Below are 17,501 nucleotides of genomic sequence, written 5' to 3'. Positions count from 1 at the left end.
ATGTATACAGATTGGCTTATTTAAAAAGTGCATTTTATAGTCAACACTGCATTAAAATGTTTTGAATACATCTAGCTCTATATAATTTGTACAGTACAGAATTTTAATACCAAAAAACCTAATAAACTAAGATGTATTGTTACATGTTTTTGCAGGATGTTCAAATAATTTTAAATATCTTTCACAACATAATATCAAAAATTATAAAGACTTTATATTAATAGATTTACATTTTAAATTTGTAGAATAACAGTATGTAGTAAACAATGTATTTCTTAAAATATTTGGCAAACACAAATAAATCCTCCAGCCTTGACTCTGTGTATATTTAACATGTACAAATATATTTTGTAATGGTTCTGCTGAAAACGCCTGATCTTTTGCTTAAGCAACAAAGGTATACAGACTGCCTACATTATCCCAAAGCAAATATTGGTTCAAGCAACCAACTATATACTTTTCTCTTCAAAAAACATTCACTGGGGGAAGATGATTGTGACATGATTACAATTAAAAGAAGATACACGTTTATTTAGTCAGAGATATAAAAACGCTGATTCTGCTAGTTGCTTTTTCACTTTTTCTACTGCAGAAGAAGCGACAAGTGTGAGAAACAGAAGTTCTGTTACTGTGATTACAAGATGCCTTTATTTGGATTCCTCCTTCTTCTTACATCTGTTCTATCCTGTAGTGCAGCACCAACACTTGAGAAAGGTAAGACAATAACTACCTCGTGTAACACCCCTAGTTTCATTTCTGGGGGTAAATGTATGAATCTCCGGATTCCTCATCTCCGGCGAGTTCAGCGTCTTCAGCGCTTAAATTTAAAGCTGCGCTGCCTTGTAAAGGGAAGTCTCTCTTTACAAGGCAGCGCCGCTTTAAATTTAAGCGCTGAAGACGCTGAACTCGCCGGAGATGAAGAATCCGGAGATTCATACATTTACCCCCTGGTGTGTGTATGCATTTGTGTGTCCTGTCTTTAAGTAAACTTTTTACCTTGTTTCCTTTGTTGCAAAGTGTATCCACTTTAGTCTGAATACCAAGACTAATAAATAAAAATAATAATAATGAATAATAAAAATATAGATTGATAATATTGACTGAATTTCAGTGCTAGCTTTCACTATTATGTAGTACTGAGGCCAAGAGAGATACCAAGACTGGAGTAATTTTCTGGAAGTGAGAAACACCAAAGGGAGACTAAGGAACCCTCCAGCCCCTCTACTTAGGACCACAGGCACACATTAAATAGTAATACATCAGGATGGTCTTTAGAAGCCACACTGGGACATTTATTAGTGAGACTTGGCCTCCTAAAGGTTTTTTTACAAGTTTTATGTATTAAATCTATTTGATTGAAACAGTGGTGTAAGGGTATTTTGGGTGCAGCAAACTCAATAAATACACAGAAATTGAGATAGACATTTTTCTATTTATATCTTATTAACCTAACTAACTGATACTAAACTAGAGATGGTCACTGACCCCCGTGTTTTGGTTTTATATTCGGTTTTGGATCTGGATTACCGTTGTGTTTTGGTTTTGGTTTGCAAAACCGCCCTTGCATGTTTTGGTTTTGGTTTTGGTTTTGTTTTGCAATTTGTTAAAAAAATTACATTTATTGGTGCTAAAATAACATAATTTAGGTATTATTTTGTAGCTACATTATTATTAACCTCAGTAACACTAATTTCCAGTAATTTTTTATTCAATTTTGACCACCTCCTATATCACAATATTATTTTCATACGCTTGAAATGAAAAATTGCTGCAGTTCTTGCCAGTGATAACAGAAATGCCATTATCATGCCTGGGCATAAGACCAAAAATCCACCTCTTAAGTGTGGAATTATTTTTACACAAATCCTGGCAAGAGTTGTCTATCCATTTGTAGTGTTTTTAAAGCCACACTCAGTAGATGTAGGGACCTTAACCACCTGGAATCCTCATCCATGTTTCGTCATTTTTCAGCGAGTTCTTTGAAAACTGTTGGGAAAATCAGAAACTTAGGTTAAAAAAAATAACAACAAGCAGTCCAGCATAATCTACCTCCCTTCTCTCATCTACATCCCAGCACCTGCAATCTTCCCCCCAAACACCTTCATAATCAATATCCCCTGAACCAACAATTGGCAGTTAAACAATCCTTTGCAAGAGGAACCAAGAATGAAACCTGTCACCCAGTCGCAAAGCGGATAACAGACGCCCTGGGTACTATGCTAGTGTTAGATCTGCGTCCAATGTCCACTATTAATACAGTTGGTTTAAGACATTTAATTGAGGTGTTCTGTCCCTGTTATCAAATGTCATCACTATACCATTTTACTAGAAAAGCTAATTCTCTCCTGTACCGGAAAGTTCCTAAAAATTTAATTATTGGGCGACAAAATGGCATTCTACCCACTGTACACTTAACCACAGATATGTGTACAAGCGGAACTGGGCAAACTAAAGTTTATATGACTGTGAAAGCCCACTGGTTGGTCATTCGCCTTCCCCAGCATGGACAGCAGCAGCATGTACCCAGGTACGTCACATTTTTGAGAAGTAGGCTACTCTGTGTATCAGCGGCTTCAGTAAGAGGCATACAGCTGACAAACTGTTCCAAAAACTAAGGGATGTAATTGAAAGATGGCTAATCCTGCTTTGACTCTCCTGTGGATATGTCATTTCTGATAACGACCCCAATATTGGTCAAGCATTACAGCGGGGTTGAATTCCATCACGTTTCCTGTTTTGCACACGCTATCAACTTGGTGTTACAGAACTTTTTAAAAATGACATGCAGGAGATGCTGTTTATGTCCAGAAACATTTAGGTTCAATATCTGGTTTCTGCAACAGCATGTAGGAGAATGCAGCAGCTGCAAGAAGACTAGCATTTGAAGGAAATATACTTTAGTCCAGCAAAGTAGTTACCTGTGAAGAAATTGCAGACACAGTTAGCTTGAGTTAAGTGATTGCCTTAATAATACATTTTGAAAAGGTGCTACAGAAAATTATAGTGTGAAATAAAACAAAGTAAATGTGCTAACTATATTTTAATTGTCGATTAAATACTTAATTTTCTTTGCAAGGATTCCAGACTTATCAACATCTTGTTTGGACGTCTTCTCCTTCAGTTTCTCTGGCAACTGCTCGTTGTAAAAAAAATTGCTTTCCCAAGACACCCAGTGGTGATGCAGATCAGTCCGCACAACATTTTGATGTTTGCTGTGCTGTAAAAGAATTGCCCAAAAATCGTGACAGCTCTGCCCTAAAATTAACTAGTCATTCCCTTTGGAAGGCCATTATCGGCAATTACATCATACTACACAGACTTCTATGATGGTGGGATGAATTAGTATTGTTTGAGGAAGATTATCACTAAACCCTGCCACCTCTCCTGTTTCACAGTGAGCTATGGTACAATAAAATGTAACTGCAGATTTAGACCAAGACTGTCAGCCCTATTATTGCTATTTCAGCAATTACAATTAGCAATGGAGCAATGAAGCTCTTCTCTTTGGGTGTTACCTATATAACGCAGCACAATTTGCCTGCAAATTCTACAGACAAGCCTGCTTGTCTTCCTCTTCATCAATGACTCTTAGCAATTGAGCACTCGTCTTTGGCTGTATATTACACCCAAACATTATTAGTGAAAATTAGGAAAAATACAGTTTAATCCCTGCTAGGCCCTCCACCATCGTTTGCATGTTAATGTTTACTAAATGTTTATGTAAATGTTGGTTGGAGTTATGGTCAAGGTCACACATTTGTTTGACAAATCCTTCCAACCAGCCCAGATGTCAAACTGTTGTGGTCTGCCACCTGCGTCATCCCTGCATATTGGTGCCAGAACCTCACGTGCCAGAACTGCTCCTACTGGTGCCACACTGCTTCAGGACTTACACAATCAACCGCATCCTCATCGTCGGATACCCAAATCTCCCCCACATCCTCTTCTAAAGACAAAGGCTAGATTTACTAAGCTGTGGGTTTGAAAAAGTGGGAATGTTGCTTATAGCAACCAATCAGATTCTAGCTTTCATTTATTTAGTACTTTCTACAAAATGACAGCTAGAATCTGATTGGTTGCTATAGGCAACATCCCCACTTTTTCAAACCCGCAGCTTAGTAAATCTAGCCCAAAGTGTCATCCTCACTTGGTGTATCACCAGCTACACTCGGGCTGTTCAGGCACACATCAGCAGAACTGCTGAAAGGGCCCTTCTTTATGGGTACACTAACAGAATGCTCACGATTAGACATCATACTGTTGGATGGACTCTCCACAGGGATTGGTGTCAATTCTGATTCAGAGCAAACATTATCCTCTAATGCCTTACTGTTATCTTGCTACTCGGCTTTAAAGCGTAACAGTAGTTGTGCACCACTTGTAGGCTCTGTGACATTTTTGGATCTGCCACTAATAGAGAAAGGCGAAGGCCTCTTTCTCTCTTTGCCACTGCGTGTGTGAATGGCATGTTGGCAATTTTTTTTTATCGGCACAACTTTTGCTCAGTAACCCTTCTTTTTCGCTTCAACACAGTAAATTTTTTTGGGGTTTTTGTTTTTTGGACTGATTTCGAAACACTGTGTAGTTTGACATCGCCTTGCCCAGATGACGTATTGGAAACACTAACATCAGAACTGGTGACAGAACCTGGTTGCTCATTCTGATCATATGTGGACTGCTTTGAATCCATTCTGAGCGCAAAGCACTTGTAGTGGTAAAAATTATTTGGTAAGATACTGCTGACAAATATGACTTTTGACAGCCAGAAATATTTATGCACAATTATGAGGGACACTCCAAAAGCACTTGGGAGTGCTAACAATTATTTGGTAGATACTGCTGACCGATAGTAATTTTGACAGCCAGCAATATTTATGCACGATTATGGGGGACACCCCAAAAGCACTGGGGAGTGCCAAATATTGAAACCTCTATCCTCCTCTCTTCTCTAGCGATTTTTGTTACAGCAATTGGAATCAGAATATTGTATTCTCTGTCCCTGCTCTAATCAGCCTGTGACTACACCCTGCTCTCTCCCTCTGTCAAATGTCGATGGATTGCTGTGGAGGCGTGTATTTATAATCTTGAAGTATCGCGAGAACCGAGCCCCGAGATCCGTAGACATCACGATGACGTTCGGCCTCGATTTGGATTCAGAGCAGGCGGGAGAGTACCGAGCTACTCAGCTCGGTACTCAGATACCCAAAGTTCGGGTGGGTTCGGATCTCGGGGAACCGGACCCGCCCATCTCTATACTAAACACAATTTGTGCATGTCTCACACATTCTATACCACTAAAAGATAGTACCTCTAACCCCTTCAATTGCTATCCTGCAATATTCCTCTAGCCACAATGACTCTCAATAGCAATATAAATTAAACTCAGTCACAATTGCTTCAATTTAACTAGCACACATCATACATAGGAATTTGTATAATAAACAGATGAATGCAATTATGCGGTTTTAGAAAGTAGAACAAATCCAGATCTCCCCTTCTCCTTTATAGAGCAAACAGGCATTATGGGTACAAATGGCACAGAGCAATGGCATAGCTCTCTGTATTCCTCAACATCAGACTAACACATAGGATTTCACACAACAGCACTTTGCATTTTTCCTATTTTCCACAAAACGTTTAATTTCTCCTCCCGATTTAGTAAAACACACTTTCTTATTTGTTTTTACTCCTATTCCATATGAATGCAGAACACAGGTAACACATATGCAGTTCCCTCTTTTCCTCTTTTACGTAGGGATACCATTCCTTTAGCAACCACTGGTACTCCAATTTTCAGTTATAGTGCTTTCCCACAGATAAGGAATGTGATCATAGAGGTTGCTGCACTTATCTTCAGTTTACACTCAATCTCTGTCCCTTAACTACCTTTCCCTACACTTCACCCACTCAAATATGCAAATAGTCATAGGCATATTTATCAAGCTGAAATGTTAAATTGCAAAATTTTAAGTGTTGAGAAAAAGTGTGGTTAAAAAGTATGCGAAAAAATACTGTATAAATTGTGTGAAGTATTACAAGAGAGTCCCTAGAGACAAACGTAATTAAATAGTGACAGTGTTGCATTCAAGCTTACACTTACCTTGAAGGGGTTAACTTGGTTTCAGGCCCGACCCATGAATGTCTAATGGTAGGGCTTGGGTACTTTTATAGATCCTCTCATTTCTTAGTTTGCCTAATTCTGCATTACAATATCCCACCCACCCACGCCTGGTGCCAGTTTGATAGTTAGGCCTGTTTTAACCTAATTTTCCCTTCGCCATAGAGCAGGCACAGTTGGCAGGAAGGCACTGCGATCAGCGGCTGATATATACGGCACTACTCTTCAAAGCAACGGTAACTCTTGGCCCTTCAGTGGGGAGGGTCCTTGTCCGGCTCAGTGAGGGAGGGCATGTGAGTTTAGAGGGGGTAGAGTTACTCTGACGCCAGGTTAGGGCTGGCCAGGTATTTAAGGACTATTTCCTTTTTAAGTGAATGCACAGCAGTTCACAATGTTAGCGCTTGGTTTTGGGTATCAGTCTGGTAGCTGTCCCACAGTGCTCTTTCTCCACCACCAAATTTAATTAATAAAACTGGGACCTTCTTTAGCCACTTCATTTATGTCTCTGTGTCCTTATTTTTAGATAAGATAGATATGTATGTAAAGGTCTTTTGAAGGGGAGGAAGGTATACACAATGAACTATTTAATTAGAAATAATCATATATTGAGTAAAATATATTTTACATGTTAATTTACAAAGTACTAAATATAGTATAATAATGAACACATTGAAGAAAAATTATATATTATTATTATTATTAATTTTTATTTATAGGGCGCCACTAGGTGTCCGTGGCGCCGTACAGGGACAAACAAAATTACAATACGAGGTGAGACAGCACAGTACAGTAAACAATCAGCACAGTAACTCAATGAGCTCAATGCTAGGGTAGGGGGAGGGGAGAGTCCGCATACGACGGAGCCCAGGAGGGAGGGCACGGGTGACAGGGAAACTCCCAGAGGGAGAGGAGGGAGCGAGAGGGGACGGGGGGGAAGAGGGTCCTCGAGGAGGAGGGCTGGTAGCTGGAGAGCAGAGTTAAGAGTGGTGAAGACAGGAGGAGAGATGACCCTGCTCAAAAGGAGCATACAATCTAAGGGGTGGGGTAGACAGACAGAGAGACACGGGGGAGAAAGGGAGAGAAGGACGAACGGAGGATAACTATGATGGCAGGGGAATGAAGGGGAAGAGGCAGAAGAAAAGGTAGGAAGTTAAGTGGAACACTGGAAGGCTTTAAGAAAAAGGTGGGTTTTTAAAGCCCGTTTGAAACTGGACAGATTAGGGCAAGTTCTGATGGAGGGGGGGAGCTTGTTCCAGTGGAGGGGGGCAGCGCGGGCGAAGTCTTGGATACGCACATGGGAGGAGGCAATAAGGGGGGAAGAGAGGCGACGGTCATTGGCAGATCGGAGGGGACGGGATGGAGCATGAATAGAGAGGAGGGTGGAGATGTAGGGTGCAGTGGAGTTGGCGAAGGGCCTTGTATGTAAGAGTGAGGAGCTTGAAGAGGATTCTGTAGGGGAAGGGGAGCCAATGAAGGGATAGGTAGAGGGGGGAGACAGACGAGGAGCGGCGAGAAAGGAAGATGAGCCTAGCGGCTGCATTGAGTACAGAATGAAGGGGAGCGAGATGAGTTTGGGGGAGGCCAGTGAGGAGGAGGTTACAGTTGTCCAAGCGGGAGATGATCAGAGAGTGAGTAAGACATTTGGTGGCATCTTGGGAGAGGAAGGGCCGGATGCGAATGATGTTACGCAGTTGGAAGCGACTAGATTTAGCAAGAGAGAGAATGTGGGGGCCAAAGGAGAGAGAGGAGTCGAGGATGACACCGAGGCAGCGAAATTGGGGGACAGGGGAGATAGAGGTGTTATCGACAGTGATAGGGAGGTCAGAAGGGGGCGAGGTGTTAGATGGAGGAAAGACTATGAGTTCAGTTTTGGCGAGGTTAAGTTTGAGGAATCGAGAGGACATCCAGGAGGAGATGGCAGAGAGGCAGGCGGACACTCTAGAGAGGAGGGACGGAGAGAGATCAGGAGAGGAGAGGTATAGTTGAGTGTCGTCGGCGTAGAGGTGGTAGTTGAGGCCGTAGGAGCTGATGAGTTCACCCAGGGAAGAGGTGTATAGAGAGAAGAGTAAGGGTCCCAGAACAGAGCCCTGAGGGACCCCGACTGGAAGGGTGGACGGGGGGGAAGAGAGACCCAGAGGTGGTGACAGAGAAGGAACGATCAGCAAGGTAAGAGGTGAACCAGGACAAGACTGGGCCGGAGAGGCCAAAGGACTGGAGGATGTGGAGGAGGAGGGGGTGGTCGACGGTGTCGCAGGCTGTAGAGAGGTCAAGGAGGATGAGAAGGGAGAAGTGGCCCCTGGCTTTAGCAGAGATGAGGTCATTGGTGACTTTAGCCAGGGCAGTTTCAGTGGAGTGAAGGGGGCAGAAACCAGACTGTAGAGGATCAAGGAGGGAGTGTTTAAAAAGGTAGGAGGAGAGACGGATGCAGACGAGCCTTTCGAGAATTTTGGAGGCAAAGGGGAGGAGAGATATGGGGTGATAGTTGGAGGGAGAAGTGGGGTCAAGATTAGGTTTCTTAAGAATGGGGGATATGAGAGCATGTTTGAAGGAGGAGGGGAAGATGCCGGAAGAAAGGGAAAGATTAAAGAGGTGGGGGAGGTAGCAGCAGGTGGTGGGGGAAAGGAAGCGAAGAAGGTGGGAGGGGATGGGATCCAGGGGACAGGTAGAGGGGGGGGGGGATGAGATGAGAGAGTGGACTTCCTCGCACGAGGTGGGGCGGAAGGAGTAGAGAGAAAGGTGGCTGGGGGGGAGTGGACGAGAGAGTGGAGGAGGAGATGCCTCAATTTTAGAGGATAAAAAGGAGGCGAAGTCGGAGGCAGTCAGGGAGGAGGGGGTGGGAGGAGGGGGAGGGGCCAGGAGAGTGCTGAAGGTGGCGAAGAGGCGGCGGGGATTAGAGGATTGGGACGAGATGAGGGCTTTAAAGAAAGATTGTTTAGCGAGTGAGAGGGCAGAGCTGTAGGATGAAAGGATGAATTTAAAGTGGAGGAAGTCAGCAAGGGTACGGGATTTTCTCCAGTGGCGTTCAGCGGTACGGGAGCATTTTTGGAGGAAGCGGGTAAATTTGGAGCACGGCTATTTGGGAAGTACAGCTTGTATGGAGGTTGGAGCTGAGGAGTCTCTAGAAAGTGGGATGGAGGTTTTGTGGATAAGTGAATTGTTCGTCTGCAAGCCTGCAATCTGGGGAGCTGCATAATTTGCAAAGCCTGTGTGAGGCACCTGTGGTCTCTATCTGTGAACTACTGCTCCCAGCAGGAGAAGCTGGAATGTATCATTCTGTGAATCTATAAGTACTGTGCAGGAATGTGGTGAGAGTAGCTTGCAATTATATCTGTGGAGAAAATCTGCAGGAGGAGATTGGTGTTTAAATGTATACCATCATGCTTTTTGTGGTGTAATTAAGTGAATAATCTTTGTTTTGATCTGAGATGGCCCGGTGACTAGCACTATATGTACTGCACCATGCACACGCTATTGTCCACTCCACGTCCTGACTGTGTTAAACACACGTGTATTTGGGGGAGAGGTGTCCCCTGGTAATATTTGCCAGTAACCACTAACCAGTAGGGGCAACAAGGACTGCATGTAACTATGGGTGTAGTACGAGTTAACGAAAATGTAAACACCGCCAGTGTTTACACCTACATAATTATTACGATAGTGAAGAAAGCGACATGTAAAAAAATGACTACTTACCTGTAAACAGACACACTGGAAAGCAATGTGAGGAGAGGGCGACACTTCCAATGACGTAACTAGCAAATACGACTTGTTTTTGTTTTGTTTTTTAAATCGGCAACAAACGAACACATTTAATTACGGTAATATTAATTGTATTTCTAACCCTAACCTAACACCTAACCCTAACCCCTAACGTAAAGGTAATACATAGGTCTGTGCGTTTCTGCTTTAAAATTTGAAATGTCCAAGTCGCGCTTGCAATTGACGTAATTTGGAAGTGTCGCCCTCTCCTTATATCGGATTTTCAGTGTGTCTGTTTACAGGTAAGAAGTTATTTTTTACATGTCGCTTTCTTCACTATCGTATTAATTATATAGGTGTAAACACTGTCGGTGTTTACATCACTATTAATACGCTTACCACTGGTATCTACATCATAGGCTACCAGGAGCACTCTTCACATTAACATGATGGTAATTTTAACATGCACAGGTTGTGGTACTTTATTAGAGGGAAGATATAGACATGGGGACTGGATCTAGTTTATCACTTACTGGGAATGAGGTTATTGGGAATGAGGATGTGGCATCACATACAGAAGAATCAATTATTTTTATTTCAAAGCCCTATATCATAGTTGCCAACATATGAAATTAATTTGCAGACACTTTGCATTAATGTGTAACACATAATGCAATCCAAACAGACCTTGATGCACTATATTCTGCATCAGTACATGTTTAATTAATTATAGTTATTATGTCATTTTTTTAAAAAAAAATACCTGTTTTTTAATAAATATGAACTTACTAAAATGAAAATAACAAAATATACTGAAACTTGCATTATATATAGAATGAGAGAAATTTTATTGGACAGTTGGTCAGTTTGGCAAAACAACTGACAGTAGAAATTTCCCAGGGCACATTTGTAACTGCTGGAGTTATCCCTGGATATTAGGGACAGTTATAAACTACAGTACTGTATATTATATATTAACCCTTTGCTTACTAAGATGTGCAGAATAAATCATAGAAATATTTCTCTATCTGTTAGTATTGAAATTTACAGTAGTGGTTGCAGAACAAGTTGGACACCAAGGAACAGATTGAAAGGATGTGTGATGAAGTGGCTGCTGACAGTAGCATGTACACTCGCCATCTCTTTCTAATTTCTCCAGGTCCTTAACATGCTAGTCTGCAAAACCAACATTTCAGTTATGAATTTATTAATAAAAAGTTGTTGAGTTTAACAACCTCTCTCACTTTAACCTCGTGGGAGGTTGCTTTCAAGTTTGGTGCATTAATGATACTTTGTTTATGCCATTAAACACATTCCTATACTTTTGTATTTTTTTTTAATAAGGAAACATCCCATTTACTAAAATGTATTTACTGAAATATTATTTATGTAATATGGAAATATATCAAAAATGAAATTGAAAGCAATTTAGAAGGCAAAAGGTCTCAAAAAATATAAAAATTATTAAAAACACACTTCAGGACAAAGCCACTAGTGCAGTAATATTATCATTATTATTATTATTATTATTATTATTATTATTATTATTATTATCATTAATATTATCGTAGGTTACAATATAAGTAAGATGTTATATTACATACATATAGCACACAATATTTTTAGACTAATAGTGTGATCTGGCATTCATGGCTGATTGCACAAATCATGCTGGAGCATTCAACTGCACTATGTTACATTCCTCTCATTTAGAAATGTGTTTCAATGTGCTCTCTGTCTGATAGTGTTATGATCCACCTACTTTGTTTATTTCAGTAAATTTACTGCCAATTGGGCATCCAGCATAGTCAAGGGGATGTCATAATCTATTACTCCAAATTGATGTGGAATAAGTAGTTTCCTTATACTAGAGATGCTCACTGACCCCCGTGTTTTAGTTTTGGTTATGGATCTGGATTACCGTCGTGTTTTGGTTTTGGTTTTGCCAAACCATCATTACGTGTTTTGGTTTTGGATTTGTTTGGTATTGTTTTGCTATTTTGTTCAAAAATCAATGTTTTTGGTCATAAAAGAACCAGATTTAGTGCTCCACCTGTTTCTTTGATAAGTAATGTAGTTGTAAAGCTAATAAATTTTAAAAAAAAACAGTTTAATTCCTGGTAGGCTTTCATTAATTCGACATACAAACCAGATTGTCTTCCTCTCCATCTATGCATATTGGTAATGCAGCCATCGTCTTTGGATGTATATTACACCCTACACTTACACTTAAATATGTAAAGAAATGGACAAAGGCAGTTTGATTTCTGTCTCTCTTAGGCCTCTCTCCACTTATATAAAATACCAAAAAATTCAGCCTCTATAGACTGTACAATATTAATAGAAATGGAGAAAGCCAGTTTGGTTTCTGTCTCTATAGGCCCCCCTTCACTTGTATAAAATACCAAAAAATGCAGCCGTTATAGACTGTACAATATTAAGAGAAATGGGCAAAGGCAGTTTGGTGTCACTCTGTATATGACACCCTACCCTTAAGGAGAAATTGCCCAAACAGCAGCCTTTCAAGACGGTACGTGATATGGAAATGCCCCAAGTCCCTTTCCTCTTTGGGGGTAGATTGCACCCTACACTTACATAGAAAGTTTTAAAAAGATGTTATCGTCATCATCTTCAGCTTCATCCTCACCCTCATCAGTGTGTACGTCATCATTACAGACTATCAATTCATCGCCGCTTGAATCCGCCATTAAAGAACAGTCAGTGCTTGCATGTCTTGTATGGTGAAGGCCAACCTCGTGGAAGATGTAGTTCATTTTTATAAACATCATTTTCTCCACATTTTTGGGAAGTAACCTTCTATGCCGATCACTGACTAAGTTCCCTGCTGTGCTGAACACTAGTTCAGAGTACACACTGGAGGGTGGGCAGCTTAAGTATTGCAAAGCAAGTTTGTACATGGGTTTCCAAATGGCCTGCTTTTCTTCCCAGTAAGGAAAGGGACTGTCTGACATTTCCATATCAATTACCTCCTGAAAATAATCCTCCACCATCCTTTGCATGTTAATACTCATATTGGATGGAGTTATGGGCAAGGTCACACATTTTTTTTAAAAATCCTTCAAACCAGCCCAGATGTTAAACTGTTCTGGTCTGCCCTCTGCGTCTTCCTTGCTTGTTTTTAGAAAATTCAATTTTTTACGAGGACACGTCGTCAAGCCAAGTTCCAGTTCAGCGGACAACTTGCTGAGCAATAGCTCCTTGCAAACGTTCACATCTCGTTCATTTTGAAGCAAAGGCTCAATGTAGGTCTTAAACCTTGGATCAAGCACAGTGGCCAAAACATACTGATCCAAGTTCAAGATCTTAATAACTCGAGGATCATTGTGAAGCGAATTAAGTACTTGATCGACAAGGCCAACATACTTTGCGGAATTGCTTGATTTCATCTCCTCCTTCAGTTTCTCAAGCTGCTTTTCCAATAGTCTAATTAAAGGAATGACTTGGCTCAAACTAGCAGAATCTGCACTCACTTCACACGTCACAACTTCAAATGGTGTCCGCACCTTGCACAGGACTGAAAGGATTCCCCACTGTGCAAGAGTGAAATACATGCCTCCTCCTTTCCCAATGTCATGGCTTGTGAAATACGTTTGGATGGCTTTGCGCTGTTCCTCCATCCTCTGCAGCATGTACAGGGTGGAATTCCACCTAGTTACCAACTCTTGCTTAAGTTGGTGGCAGGGCAAGTTAAACTGCTCTTGGAGCTGCTGCAATCTCCTACATGCAGTGGACGAATGCCTGAAATGGCCTGAAATCTTAGGGGCCACTGAAAGCATCTCCTGCACCTCAAGGGTATTTCTTAGTAAGTTCTGCATCACCAAGTTGATGGTGTGAGCAAAACAGGGAATGTGCTGGAAATTACCCAGCTGTAATGCTCGCACTATATTGTTGGCATTATCAGAAATGACATATCCTGGGGAGAGTCCAAGTGGTATAAGCCAAGTATCAATCACATCTCTTAGTTTGCATAACAAATTGTCAGCTGTATGCCTGTTAGTGAAGCCGGTGATACAAAGAGTGGCATGCCTTTGACAAATGTTACGTAGTGGTGCACATGCTGCTGCTGTTCCTGCTGGTGAAGGTGAATGACCAACCCAGTGGGCTGTCACAGTCATAAAGTCTTTGGTTTGCCCACTTCAATTTGTCCATATATCTGTGGTTAAGTGGACAGTGGGCAGAATGGCATTTTTCAGCGCAATCTCTACATTTGTACACACTTTTTGGTATAGTTGTGGAATAGCTTTACAGAAAAAATAGTGTCACGATGGAATTCTGTAACGCGGACACAAAACCTCAATTAACTGTGAAAATCCAGCTGCTTTTATTGTGGATATTGGACGCAGATCGAACACTAACATAGCAGCCATGGCGTCTGTGATTTGCTTGGCGACTGGGTGACTGCTGTCATATTTGCTTCCCCTAGCAAATGATTGTTTCACAGTTAATTGTTGAAATGTAGGACTGCTCTTTTTCTTGGCCTGCCTCTGGGCTGACGATCCACCACCAGCAGCAGCAACAGCAGCAGCAGTGGGACTAACGCTTTTGTCAGAGGAATCAATTATAGTGCAGGAGTCATTCAGCCTTAATAAGTGGGATGCAGGGCTAACTCTGAGCGCTACTGAGGATATCGATGAGGATGGTGTGGTGGGTGTATTTTGTAGCCGTCGGGATGTTGGTGATCGGAGGGTCCTAGCTGATGATGGAGCGCTTGTAATTTTTTTGGAAGAACTTTCAGCTTTTCCCAACACTTTGCCATGAACTTTCGTGAAATGGCGTAACATAGACGAGGCTCCAAGATGGTTAAGGTCCCTCCCTCGACTGACTGTGGCTTGACATACACTACAAATGTCTATACAATTGTTGTGTGGATTGGGGTAGAAATAATTCCAAACATAAGAGGTGTATTTCTTTGTTTTATGGCCAAGCATGACAATGGCCTTTTTCTTGTCACGTGCCAGAACTGCTGCCACTGGTGCAGGACTTACACAAACAACCTCATTCTCATCAACATCCTCATTAGCGCCCTCGTCGCCTACACAAATCTCCCCCTCATCCTATTCTATTTCCAAAGTGGCATCCTCAATTTGTGTATCACCGGCTACATTCGGGCTGTTCGAACTGCTGAAAGGGCCCCTCTTTATGGGTACACTAACATAATGCTCACGATTAGACATCACACTGTTGGATGGACTCTCCACAGGGATTAGTGTCATTTCAGATTCAGAGCAAACATTATCCTCTAATGCCTTACTGTTATCTTGCAGCTCGGCTTTGACGCGTAACAGTAGTTGTACAGCACTTGTAGGCTCGGTAACATTTTTGGATCTGCCACTAATAGAGAAAGGCGAAGGCCTCATTCTCTCTTTGCCACTGCGTGTGTAGAATGGCATGTTGGCAATTTTTTTTTTATCGACAGTTAACTTTTGCTTAGTTACACTTCTTTTTCGCTTCAACACAGTAAAAAAATTTTGGGTGTTTGTTTTTTTGCTTGATTTCAAAAGAGTGCGTAGTTTGACATCGCCTTTCCCAGATGACGTACTGGGAACACTACCATCAGGACTGGTGACCGATCCTGGTTGCTGATTCTGCTCATATGTGGACTGCTTTGAATCCATTATAATGAGGCCAAAGCACTTGTAGTGCTATAAATTATTTTAGATACTGCTGACAAATTTGTCTTTTCACAGCCAGAAAAATTACAGTAAAACACTGGGGAATATGGGACACCCCAAAAGCAATTGTAGTGCTACAAATTGTTTTTTATATTGCTGAGAAATATGACTATTGACAGCCAGAAAAATTTACAGTAAAATACTGGGGAATATGGGGCACCCCAAAAGCACTTGTAGTGCTACAAATTGTTTTAGATACTGCTGGGAAATATGACTTTTGACAGCCAGAAAAATTACAGTAAAACACTGGGGAATATGGGACACCCCAAAAGCACTTGGAGTGCTAAAAATTGTTTCTTAGACTGCTGACAAATATGACTTTTGACAACCAGAAAAATTAATGCTAAAGAATGGGGAACACCCCAAAAGCACTTGGAGTGCTAAATATTTTTTTTTATACTGCTGACAAATATGACTTTGGACAGCCAGAAAAATTAATGCAAAAGAATAGGGAACACCCCAAAAGCACTTGGAGTGCTAAATATTTTTTTTTTAGACTGCTGACAAATATGACTTTTGACAGCCAGAAAAATTAATGCAAAAGAATGGGGAACACCTTAAAAGCACTTGGGGCTAGATTTACTAAGCTGCGGGTTTGAAAGAGTGGGGATGCTGCCTATAGCAACCAATCAGATTCTAGCTTTCATTTTTTTAGTGCTTTCTACAAAATGACAGCTAGAATCTGATTGGTTGCTATAGGCAACATCCCCACTTTTTCAAACCCGCAGCTTAGTAAATCTAGCCCTTGGAGTGCTAAATATTTTTTATTTAGACTGCTGACAAATATGAATTTTGACAGCCAGAAAAATTAATGAAAAAGAATGGGGAACACCCCAAAAGCACTTGTAGTGCCAGAAATTGAAAAAACCCCTCCTCTATCCTCCTCTTACTGCTGTAACAACTGGTATTAAGATTAGAATGGTATTGAATAGAAACAATAATGTGTCCAATTACTGCTCTGTCCCTGTACTGATATAGCCTGTGTGACCTGCTCTCTCCCTCTGTCAAATGGCGATGGATTGCTGTGGAGGCTGGTATTTATGCTTTTCAAATCTTGCGAGAACCGAGCTCTGAAATACGAATACGTCACAATGGCGTTTTGCCTCGATTTAGATTCCGAACGGGCGGGAGAGTACCAAGCGTGCTCGGCTCGGTACTCGGATAGGCTAAATTCGGATGAATTTGGATCTCGGGGAACCGAGCCCACCCATCTCTACCTTATGCAAACCTTTTTTTCAGTTAGCATTGTCTCTTTTTGCATTGAAAACACTGTACAGTACATTATCTCAGGCATGATCAGCAATGAATATTCTTGACAAACTGTAGGCTTAGAAACTATCTCTTACTCTATGGCACCCAGCACACTAGTTATTCCTAACTTCTCATTTTATTCCTTTTCTTTGCTGTTACTACTTTCACCAAAAAAATTTCACAAAACAAAAAGCACAAAAAGCTCCAATTAAGAACTTGCATTCAGTACAAAAATTATGGTACCACCGAATGAAGGATAATTCAGCAATGAGAAAAGTATAGACATGCATTATGGAAGCCCACCAGAGACATAGTTGTCAGCTGTCAGTAATTTACAGGGACAGTAATAGGTTTTACGTATTTGTTCATGGACATTTGGGAACCTGAAATGTCCTTATTTTTCAATAATGACTAGCTGCACAGTAAATGTCCTTTCATTAGCCTTTTAAATACAATTCCATCTACTCTTATATTCTAGCCTTTATAATGTGATATTTATTGAAGATATGTAATTAAAATGCAAATAAATTGTTATAACAAAATGAGAAAACATGACATGAGACCAGAACAGCTGGAAACTATTTTTAAATGTTGGAAACTATGCAGAGAAATAATGTATTATGTGAGGCAAACTAAGTAAGATCGGGATGTGGTTTGGGCATTTAGTAGAAGTGGACTGGTATATGGTGGTATACTACACCGTCACTTCTAAATTTCCACATCGACCAATAGTTTGGGCG

General features: G+C 41.0%; 1 protein-coding gene across 3 annotated transcripts in view; it reads left to right on the top strand.

Annotated features, from left to right (window-relative positions):
* Nucleotides 1-437: 437 nt before the first annotated feature.
* Nucleotides 438-17,501, top strand: part of LOC142099299 (complement factor H-related protein 1-like) — a 213,356-nt gene continuing 196,292 nt past the window's right edge. The window contains exon 1 of one of the 3 annotated variants that reach the window (XM_075182621.1): nucleotides 438-714. In XM_075182621.1, the coding sequence (XP_075038722.1) occupies nucleotides 642-714 (73 nt within the window). In that variant the 5' untranslated portion in view covers nucleotides 438-641. The remainder of the gene's footprint in view (nucleotides 715-17,501) is intronic. The other 2 variants (XM_075182619.1, XM_075182620.1) reach the window with 2 other exon arrangements.

Source organism: Mixophyes fleayi, chromosome 8, assembly GCF_038048845.1.
Source record: "Mixophyes fleayi isolate aMixFle1 chromosome 8, aMixFle1.hap1, whole genome shotgun sequence".
Lineage (NCBI taxonomy): Eukaryota > Metazoa > Chordata > Amphibia > Anura > Limnodynastidae > Mixophyes > Mixophyes fleayi.
This window is presented reverse-complemented; position numbering and strand designations above follow the sequence as displayed.